The 11,581-nt window shown below is 35.8% G+C and overlaps 1 protein-coding gene across 1 annotated transcript; it reads right to left on the reverse strand.

Moving 5' to 3' along the window:
- Window positions 1–501: 501 nt before the first annotated feature.
- LOC133825256 (uncharacterized) lies at window positions 502–861 on the reverse strand. Its single transcript, XM_062258225.1, has one exon. It carries the CDS (start codon window positions 859–861, stop codon window positions 502–504), a length of 360 nt encoding a protein of 119 aa, XP_062114209.1.
- Between the last annotated feature and the right edge of the window lie 10,720 nt (window positions 862–11,581).

Genomic DNA, 11,581 nt, shown 5'->3' on the forward strand with positions numbered 1-11,581 from the left:
ATTTCTTGAGATGTTCTGAGTCCCACGCTCGGGGTAGAATATTATCATCCACTCGTGCTAGTTTCTAAGTGTTTGGGGGGTATCACCTGGGCGACTTGGTAGGGTCTTTCCCAGTTTGCCCCTAACACACTTGCCCCTGGGTCTTGCGTGTCAGGGATGACTTTTATCAACACAAAGTCTCCTACTCTAAATGCTCTTTCTCGCACCCTAGAGTTGTAGTACCTCACGGCTCATTGTTGGTATTTTGCCAACTTCTGATGTGCCCTCTCTCTTCTTTCTTCCAACATGTCCATATTTTCAGCCATTGCCATATGGTTAACTTGGTTCTCATAAGCTATACCCTGCAATAATTGATCTTCATTTCCACTGGGAGGACAACCTCGCATCCATATGCTAAGGTGAAAGGGGTATCCCAGTAGTCGAGCGTGGCATGGTTCTATAGGCCAAAAGTACATTGGGTAGCTCATTGACCCAGGCTCCCTTCAAGTTTTCTAACTTCGTTTATAGGTTCTTCTTGATAACCTTATTAATGGCCTCAACTTGCCCATTGTCTTGTGGGTGTACCACAGCTGAGAAACTCCTCCTTATGTCTTTCTCCTTACAATACTCCTCGAACGTTCCCCCTTTAAACTGAGTGTCGTTAACAGAGATGATTTTGTAGGGCACTCCATATCTGCTAACGATGGCCTTGTTGACAAAGGCGGTGATCCACTTGGCCATTATGTTGACCAGAGGTTCCACTTTGACCCATTTGGTGAAGTAATCCACTGCTACTACTGCATACTTTGCTCCTCCCCTGCCTATGGGTAATGCGCTAATCAGGTCAATTCCCCATAAAGCAAAGGTCCAGGGGCTAGTCATGCTAACTGATTAGTGCTAAAAAATATCATTTTATTAGTTTGAAAGTTTAAAATAAATTAAATTTTAATTAATATTTTCATGGATTTATTTTAATATGTTATTTTTGATGATATTAATCTTAATTTAATTTGTGTTCAATTTTTCAAGAAATAAAATATATTTTCACACAAAGAAAAAAAGAAGAAGAAAGAATATCGACAAATGGCATTTTTAAAAGACATTTGCTGAGAAACTTAGGCCCAAAAACCGAGCCCAAATAGCCCAGGCCCAAGCCTTCAACGAGTGCTCACGGTTGTCCCTACCGAGCCACTAGCCGAGCCACCTGTCCCACTGCCTGACGCGCACCTGACACCACGCTGCCACTGCCTGACGCGCCTGCCAGCCGCTGCCACCATTCTTGTAGAGCCAACAAGTGTGCGCCACGTGACCTTGCTGTGTCTCAAGCCCCAACACCATCTCTACTAAGCCACTCACCACACGACACGTGTCCTAGTTGTCTCCCACTAGTCTCATTTTCCATCAGTTTTTTTAGCCATTTTTCCTACTCTTTTGTACATGATTTTACACATTTGGGGTCCTATTTCCACTATAAATAGAGAGCCAAATATAGGAAAAAAAGTATCAGAATGTGGAAACAAAAGGAGAGAGTAGAGTTAGAGAGAAATACACATATTTCCCCCATTTTGTTTATCTTTAATTTTTTTTACCCTTTTTGAGTAGAAACAATGCCTATTTTAGGCTAAGTTCTCTTGTGAAAAGATTAGAGCGAAGTTCATGTTTCACATTATAAGTTTATATATTGAATCTTTTTTATTCTTCATTTCTATATATTTGTTACAATTAAATTTATTTTCTTATAATTTTTATTCTAAGTTTATTGGTGTCTTTTAAATAAATCTAGTCATGCTCTGCTTATGTAATTTAGGCTCTTGATTTAATTTTGGATAATTGTTATCTTGTTTTCTTTTTACTGCATTCTGCCATTGGTATTGTGTCGCTCTAAGGTATATAATATGATAGGTTTTTAAAATTAGAAGTTAGTATAATTTAATTAAAAACATATTTTAAGGTGAGCTTTATTATATATATTTTCCAACTATAATTAATGGTGTAGAATTATAGTTGAGTAGAATGAATTAATTTTATTAATATATATATATATATGTTTGCATGAATAAAACTTGTACCTTCCATATTTTATTTATGATTCTAATTAAATAACTTTGCTTATTTAATGTTTAAAAATTAAATAATAATTTTGTTTCAAAGTTACATTATTTCTAAGTTACTTATTTTTAATTTCTAATATTTCTTTTTAATTGTATATTACATCAATGTGGATACGACATAACTTGATTACTACAGCGAGCGCTTAGGAGTTAATTAGGCGATATCAATTTTTGGCGCCGTTGCTATAGAGGTAATTTTACAATTAAAGGTTTGCATAGTGAATTAATTTTTTTTATTTAGAAAAAAAGTATTTTTTTTTTCTCACAAATTTTTATTTTTAGTTTCTTTTAATTTATTCATTTTTGTCATTATTTTATTTATTTATTTTCTCTTAATTTTAGGTTTAGAATTTTATTTTCTATATTTAGCCTTTTTCTGAAGAAAAAAAAAGGCATAAAACTTTGCATCATAAACTTTTAAGCATAAAAAAAAAAACAAAGTATTGAGAACATTTGTGTAATTTTAGAAATTAGTAAAAACCAAACTTGTTATGTCTTAGAAAAATTTGTTATTAAATAAGATATGTGTTAGCGTTACCCTCCAACCTTGTCTAAGAACCTCGGGGAGTTCTAGAAAAGCTCTTGGGCCTAAAGTTGTACCTTGACAGCCTTCCCAATTGGCCTGGAAATATTTTTAGTGTATACTTATTATACTATTACACATTTGTGGTTATAATACTTACACTAACCAATTCATTTGGCAGTTGTTGGGGGTAGCTTGCGTGCCTTTGGCACTTGTCACATCTTCTTGTGAAGTCGTCGGCCTCCTTTTCCATAGTGGGCCAGTAGTACCCTTACCTCATGGCTTTCTTGGCTGTGGATTGCCTCTGCATGATTTTCGCATTCACCTTCATGTATCTCATGTAAAACTTTTATGGCTTCCTCTTCACCAATACATCGTAGGAGCGGGACAGAGAAGCCCCTCTTATACAAGACTCCATCTACTAGAGCGTACCGGGGGACTTCGTAGAATAGCCTATGGGCATCTTTTTTGTCTATCGACATGGTTCCATCACTCAGGTATCCCATAATGGAGTTGATCCACGACTCTCCAGGGACATGGACTATGTGAACTTCTTCTTTAGCGATACTTGGTTTGACTAACTATTCCATGGGGATAAGTTCGAGCGTATCTCCATCTCTTGTGGAGGCGAGTTTTGCGAGGGCATCAACATTGGTGTTCCTTTCCCTTGGGATTTTCTCAATGGTATATTCCTCTAACTGGCCCAAATAGCCTTTTACCCTCAATAGCTATGCAACAATCTTGGGACCTCTCACATCTCGCCTCTATAATCCAACCTGCGAAGCTATTGTTTCCCAAGCCTTTTTGAAACATGTGCCTCGCTGATGAGGCCCTGCCATATTTTCTAAGGTAGGTGCCACTAGCAGGGCGCGCCTCCTATACATGTCCTAATCAAGGCCACAAGTTGTGTAATACTTAACAGAATACAAAGAGACTTGAGGCATGAGTGTAGCTAGGGAAGGTGAGATCGTCTATCAAGTATGTGGTACAAGTATAGGTATAAAAGGTATGTCCCAATCAAGAGGAGTCTGAGTACAGGGACAACATCCACGCTAGAAAATTAGTGGTCTTACGAGAATGGTACATAGTAAGGATTCACCAAGCATGCCTATGAGGTTCGTACCCAATAAGCAATGGAGGTACGACATCGTACCATGGTAGGAGTACTTATGCAAACCCCTAACACATACTAGGACCGACCACCACTCCTCGAGCACCACTACCCAAAGTCCTACTGTCCCTTCGGGACCACCATGTATTTGGAGCCAATAGTGCTCACCTATAAATAAAACCTTCCTTCACCTGAGAAGGGGATCATAAAATTGGGCATTATAACCATAGACTATTGTGTAAAGCAAACATTATCTTCATGTTCACTCTGCAACTTGATTCTATGTTCATATTGTTATCCTAAGTTCTTATAAGCTTCTTTACAACTCTTCATTTACTCTTAAGCTCATAAGTTCTTAGCATCAATAGTTTGGTGCTGTTTGTGGAAACGACGAGTATCAAACCGTTGTTCGTCAATAAATTCCAACAAGAAGAAATGCCAAGGCGTTCAAGACACCTACAATAATGTCATGATGTTGAGATCCACCTTGACGGACACCAACTAAGAGCCTTCTGGAGAGACCCTACCACTTGAGAATGAAGGTATGCAAAAGGAATGTCTAGCCCCTGGAGAGGAGAAGGAGGCATCATCCTCGACTGTCCAACTGAACGGATGTCATCTAGAACCATCTTCCACCCCCGTGGTTCGCCTGGGTACACGCCCTCTCCCTCGACCACCAACTGCACCGTGCTTTGGGCATTGGGATCCAAGTCCCTTTACGCACATGCCTGGGAAGAGTCCTTGGGTACACTCCGTGAGTTTCACCTCTAGAACTCGAATTTATGAGGATGAGATATGCGAGTTGCATAGAAAGAATCAAAGTTGGAAACCACCCTAGAGAACATGCAGGAGGTGTTGAACGACCTACTGCAAGTGAAGTCAAGCATGCCCCTTCCCAAGCATAGGGAGAAGGAGCGTGAGAGAGGAGAGACCACCGTCCCCGTGGATGACGGGAATACCCGGATTTCCACTAGCAATACTCCCTAAGGAAAGCACCATGAAGGGTCTAAGCCGATGAAGTACCCCCAAATACGGAGAGACGACACTGGTCATAAAAACGAAACTCATGTCACCTCCAATGAAGCACCCCTTCACTTAAGGGAGGAACTCAATAACAGAAGGTTAGACACAAGGACAACACCTCTCGTGGCCACCCCCTAAGGATGCAGACAAGGGGAAGACTAACCCTTGTGACCTCAAAGATTCCTTGAATAAGAGGAGACGAGAGACCGACTTTGAGATAAGAAGCCTTCGGAGCAAGATAGTTACCGCGTCGAAAGGACACTTGGACGATGATGAATTCAATTATGAATCACCCTTCATTAGGGAAATCCAAATGGAGCAGCTCCCAGAAACTTTAAAGGAGCCTCACATGACCCCATATGAGGGTACTACTGATCCAAAGTACCATTTGGATGCCTTCAAAGACCTGATGAAATTGTGGGGAATCAATAGTAGAGCAAGGTGTCCTTGCTTTGCAATCACCTTGAAAGAAGCCGCTTACAAGTGGTTCAAAAGGTTAAGACCATGGACCATCAGGTCGTTGCAGCAATTTTTGGATGAGTTTCTCCAACAACATCACGTTATTCGTGACTATGCTATGCCAGGTACCAGTCAGGCGACCATAAAACAGGGCAAAGATGAAAGCATAAAAAGCTATATACACATGTTCAACATGGAAGTAGCTAAAGTAGGAAGCATAACTCGAGGGGTACTCAAGATGGTTGTCACGGCCAAGTGCTCTCGAGCAGCAAGTTGTGGGAAAATATGTTCAAAAGGGAGGTCATTGTCCTAGATGACATCTATGAAAGAGCACAAAAGTATATTCGCGCCAAAGACGGCCATGAGAACCTCAAGAAAGGAAAAAATGAGCCCCCATCTAAACTCGTGACTCATGAAGGCTCAAATGGCGCAAAAAAAAGGAGAGCTTATGAAAGGCTGAGGGATGACCAACAGAGAAAACACACACGCGAAGGCGAAAATGAGAAAATGCCATATACCTTCTATACAAACCTGATGGATACCAGGGAGCATATACTCATCATGAATGAGATACAAGTTCCCTTCAAATGACCCACTCCAATGAAAACAAACCAATCCAAAAGGGACCCCAACAAGTATTTCAAATACCATTAGGATACAGGCCGAAACCATGGCGGAGTGTATTGATTTGAAGGTGGAAATCGAGGAACTCATACGCAGGGGGTAACTTGGGGTATGTTAGAAGAGAGAACCAAAAACTTGAGGATAGGTCGGGTTCGCTGCAAGCGCAAGAGCGAGCCCCGAAAGTGCAAGTAGAAGTAAGGATAGTCTGCGGAGGTCTAGGGTTTGGAGGAGAGTCAAGGAAGTGGAAAATCATGTACGCCAAGGAAGCTAGGTGGAGCCTGGAACAACGACCCCCAAAAATTTTTAAGGGGGAAAATGATATGATAACCTTCACAAAGGAAGACACACAAGGGGTGCATTTCCCCCATAACAACCCCCTAGTATTGACCATCCAACTAGCCAATATGAGAGTGCCTCGAGTTCTTGTAGACAATGGAAGCTCCGTAGATATCTTGTATCGCTCTAGCTTGGAGAAGATGGACTTGTGCATCAGGAACTTAAAACCCTATCACATCGCCCTATATGGATTTACTGGAGACTCGATACAACCGTTAGGAACAATTGAACTGGCCCTCATTTTGGGAGAGCAACCCAAACAGACCACCGTCATGGCAAACATTGTTGTAGTGGATTGCGTGTCGGCTTTCAATGCAGTATTTTAGGAAGACCCTCCCTAAGAGAATTGAAGATGGTAACCTTGATATTTCACCTATTTGTTAAATTCATGACTCCGAGGGGAATAGCTAGCATGAGAAGAGAACAGAAGGAGGCGAGAGAGTGCTATAATATCTCCCTTTGCATACCAGCAAAGGCACAAGAACCCATGGCGATGGTGAATAGGATGTCCGCACATCAGATAGGAAGAAATATGAAAGTATATGTAGGTGATATGTTGGTGAAAACCGAGAAGGCTGAAGGGCTCACCAGATACCTTGGTGAGATGTCAAAACACTCTGGACGTACAAGATGAAATTAAACCCACTCAAATGCACATTTGGGGTCTCGTCGAAAAATTGGGCATTGTAACCAAATACTTTTGAGTAATGCAAACATTCTCTTCATGTTCACTTTGCAACTTGATTCTAAATTCATATTGCTATCCTAAGTTCTTCTAAGGTTCTTTACAACTCTTCATTTACTCTTTGACAAGTCCTTACCGTCAACATCTTCTATTAAATATTATTAAAATAATAATATTTTTATAATATTTAAATTCATATTAATATAATTAGTAAAAAATTAGGATTATATATTATATACTATCGTCATAATAATATTATGTAATATTTGAATTTATATTAATATAATTATTAAATAGAATTATATATTGATATAATAATAATGATATTTTATAACATTTGAATTTGAATTTAAATTTATATTAATATAATTAATAAATATATATATTTTTAATTTATTTTAAAAATATATTTCGTTAAATATTTAAAATATTATGTTAAAGTTAATGAAATATTCCGTTAAAACCAAAAAAATCTATTATCTACACACTTTATATATATATATATATATAAGAAAGTTTGACCTGTTCATTGATTGGATACTCTGACCTTAAATCTTGATGAAAAAAAAAATGAAGTTATTTGTCAACTGGGTGGATTGTGCTTAAAAGAAACCATAGCTATAAGTGGGTTGTCTTGTTCCCCACAAAAGCATACTCTTTGTCAGGATTACTCTTGTTTCCATGTTTGAAATTGTGAAATCCTTGAATAAAGTGGAGTGAACTTTCTTACCATTCATAATTTAATAATAACATCAACCAAAAAACAATGATCCAAACTCAGGTGAATTCAAACTTCACTTAGCTAGAATTTCAAATTAACTACTTTTGGGTTGCTGAAAATGGTTTGAAACTTCAGGTTCGTCATCTATACTAATTAATTATTAATTAGTGCATCTGTTCTCATTATTAAAAAATGTTCTATCTAAAGTAACTACGAATAATAATGTGTGTTTGTATTGCAAAAGTTTTGATAGTCAAATATGGGACGCAATTGTTGATGTTTAAGTAATGCAATCTTAATTAAGAGCATGGGTCAATAATTGAAAAGGCCATGAATTTGTGAAGGCTTCACAAATATCTCTTTTATATAAAAAGTGTGTGGATAACGAAAAAAAATTTTTACGGTTTTTTTTTTCGTTAATTTTAACGGAATATTCTTATATTTAATAGAATATTCTTATAAATAAATAGATATGTCTTAAACTTAAAAAAATAATTAAACAAATTATAATAAGATATTTTTGAGATATTTTATAATGATATATATTTAAAAATAATAAAACCATATACTTTATAACTTAAATAAAATTTAATTAAACTTAAACTTCATTTATTAGAATAATATCATATTAAACGTATGATATATATAATCTACTATCAACTAGCAACAAACTTCTTTTAAAAAAACAAGCAAATAACTTAAATTTAAAATCTACCTATAATATTAATATTATATTAAACATATAATATATAATCTCTTATTGTCACTGCCAAATTCAAAAATTAGAACAAAAATAAACTTATACAAAAATTGAAATTCTATTTTTTATGATTACCAACTTAATTATTCAAATTAAATAATTAATTGCAGAAATGTTTAAACGGACACAGAGACTATTTGAATAGAAACCAGATATTTTTAAACAGTTTATCACCAGAAGATAAAAACGAACATAAGGTAAAGAACACACGAAATTATACGTGGTATCAGTAATCTTTGCAGATTGCTACTAGTCCACGGGGCCACGCCCAGAGAATGAAATTTATTAGAAGAATATCTAAACGATTACAAACCAAATTGACTTATATAAATAAAGACTCCCTCTTGAATTTGTTGCAACTGTTGTAATCTAAACTCCTAATCAAATTTCTGAAGTGCTAAGATCTTGAACTCCCTTCAAATCATAACACTTGCACTTTTCCTCCCAAAAAGTGACTCACGAACAAGACTTCTCCCGAAGCTTGATGAATAATGTCCAAGTGTGTTCAACCTGCACAATTAACACAAAGAAAACAATACAGAAGTACACTGTAATAAACCACTAAGAACTTGTTGGACTCAAGTTCTTCACATAATAAAAAGTCTCTCTAAAACTTGAAAAATATTTGGAAAATAATACATCAAGAGAGATGATCAAAAACCAACGACCTAAGGACGATTATATACTTTTTAGAATCCCTTTAGGCCGTGGAAAACAAATCAGAAACCAATCAGCCAATAAATGGAAAATCTTCCAAAACAGGAAAGTCAGAATCTATTCAAATAGACTGTCAATCTGTTCAAACAGATTCATTGATCCTGGACAGTTTTTAAACCCAGTTTCCTTAAATAAATAAGGAAACAATATATATTATCTCTGCAAGCTGTACACGATTTCTGGACAAACAAATCAGATCAAAAAATAAAAATAAATACCAATAATTTTCATTTCAAGAAAAGATATTCTTTTATAGGAAATTATATATTTATTTTATTAACATATATATAATAATCTGATTATAGAAAACATATCACAAACAAAATAGGAAACTACCAATTTCGAAAATTAGAAAACATTTCACAACAAAACAGGAAACTATCCATTTCGAAATACCACACAATATATTTCGAAAATACATTCCATAATTCATTTTGTCAATTTTATTAAATATGCCAATAAATGATTTTACAATCTCCCCCTTTGGCAATTTGATAGACAAAATTAATTCAAAAACCTGCAACACAAATGTTAGTTACAAGTAAAGAGAAAAGAACTCCCCCTGCAAACATGCATTAACTTATAACAAACATATAAAGAAACTAGACTTAACTCCCCCTAAAAATAAGAAAGTCCAGAGTTAAACAAAGCAAGTTTTTGGAGGTACTCTCCCCCTTTGTGTCTTTCAAAGAAGCCAAAGAGATAAGAGAGGCTCGAACAACAACTAGTTCTGTAGCAACAGTTCCTGAATCTGGGGGAACAAATGAGAATTCAGGAGGAATGTCATCGAGGCAAACTTCATAGATTGAGTAGCAGGGGTCTTCTTAGAGGAAGCTCCACGAATTTTCACCATTGTTCCTTCTCTGAAAAGTAGCAAACACTTACAAAAACAATGAGAGAAAAAAATAAGAAGAAGAAGACTTAAAGGGATCGTGGGAAGGTGACTAGCTTTTTAAGGACAAGAACTTTCCATTTAAGACACCCACGACAAAAAGAGGTTTCCCCTTTGTTTTTTTATTCTCGGAATGCCCCCATAATACACACGAAAAAAAACAACCTTACCCGTTTTTTATTTTTATTTTTTTTATTTAAAAAAAATGCTAAACAAAGTACAAAACAATAAAGAGACAAATCATGGTATTCCAAATAGAGAAAGAGGACAAAATAAATTCCTTGGAGAAAAAGAATATATTAAATCACACAAAATAAATGCATGACTTCACATAATTATCACAAAGATTCGGTCCACCATGCATTTCCTAGTCAATCAAATTTTTTGTTTATATATATAAAAATGCACAAAAATAAAACTCAATAAAAAATATCTGCTTTGATCAATGTGAGACATCCTGATAAGAATAAAATCAAGCAACTGAAAATAAGTGTTAGTGTATACCATGGATAAGAACACTTATGAAAATAAAAAATTAGAAAGAATATTCGAGAGAAATAAAACACAACTCAATCACAAGCACATGTTCTTAAGTGAATCAATCAACATGTATGAGTCTTACACACATTTTTTTTCTTTTATAAACTGTGTACAATTTTTCTAGCATAGTGTCAAGCATAAGTGTGTGATAGTATATGCAAGGGAACATTGCCCAATGAAAAATAAGTCTTTTTCGAAATTATAAATAATTGTAACCCATGAAGACGATGTCACACTACACCAGTGGTAGCCCTTTTCTATGGTAGCATATCCTCTTCATAACTCTGAATTACAAAGTTCCAACTTACTCAAAAGACGACTTTCACACATTGATGTAGGTAGCTCTATTCTTTCACAGGAGCTTGAAACAATGCTACACAAAAGGAAGCTCAAACATTGATTGATTTACTCGAATATGCCTAGGAGGAATTGATTAAATTTCTCTCAAGAATATACAACCAAAGGCTCATAAACACAAGTCAGATTATCCAGCTTGACACATAACAAAATTTTCAAATTAATTGACAATTTTCTTAACCTTAAATAACACACATTTGATCAAGAGGACAACACAATAACAAGGAAATTTAAAGAGAACAAACCCCCAAAGATTTTCGGAGGAAATCAAAGCAAACTGAATCAAGAGCTTTAGTGAAAATATCAGCACTCTGTTTATGTGTTTCAATATATTCCAAGACAACAACTTTATTTTCAACTAATTCTCTTATGAAATGATAACGAATATCAATATGTTTAGTACGGGAATGTTGCATAAGATTTTTTGAAATATTAATTGCGCTTGTATTATCACAAAAAATAGTTAAAATGTCAAGATCAAACCCATAATCCATCATCATTTGCTTCATCCACAGCAGTTGAGCACAACAACTTCCTGCTGCAATGTATTCGGCCTCAGCTGTTTAGAGAGAAATAGAATTCTGTTTCTTGCTGTGCCAAGAGACTAGATTATTTCCCAAGAAGAAACATCCTCCACTAGTGCTTTTTCTGTCATCAGTGTTACCTGCCCAATCAGCATCACTAAAACACACTAGATTAGGGTTAGTTTCTTTTGAATACCAAATACCATAATCAAGAGTCCC

This window comes from Humulus lupulus, chromosome 1 (genome assembly GCF_963169125.1).
Source record: "Humulus lupulus chromosome 1, drHumLupu1.1, whole genome shotgun sequence".
Taxonomy (NCBI): domain Eukaryota; kingdom Viridiplantae; phylum Streptophyta; class Magnoliopsida; order Rosales; family Cannabaceae; genus Humulus; species Humulus lupulus.

Coding starts and splice junctions, on each gene's coding strand:
- LOC133825256 (XM_062258225.1), bottom strand. CDS start 861: ATGACTAGCCCCTGGACCTTTGCTTTATGGGGAATTGACCTGATTAGC.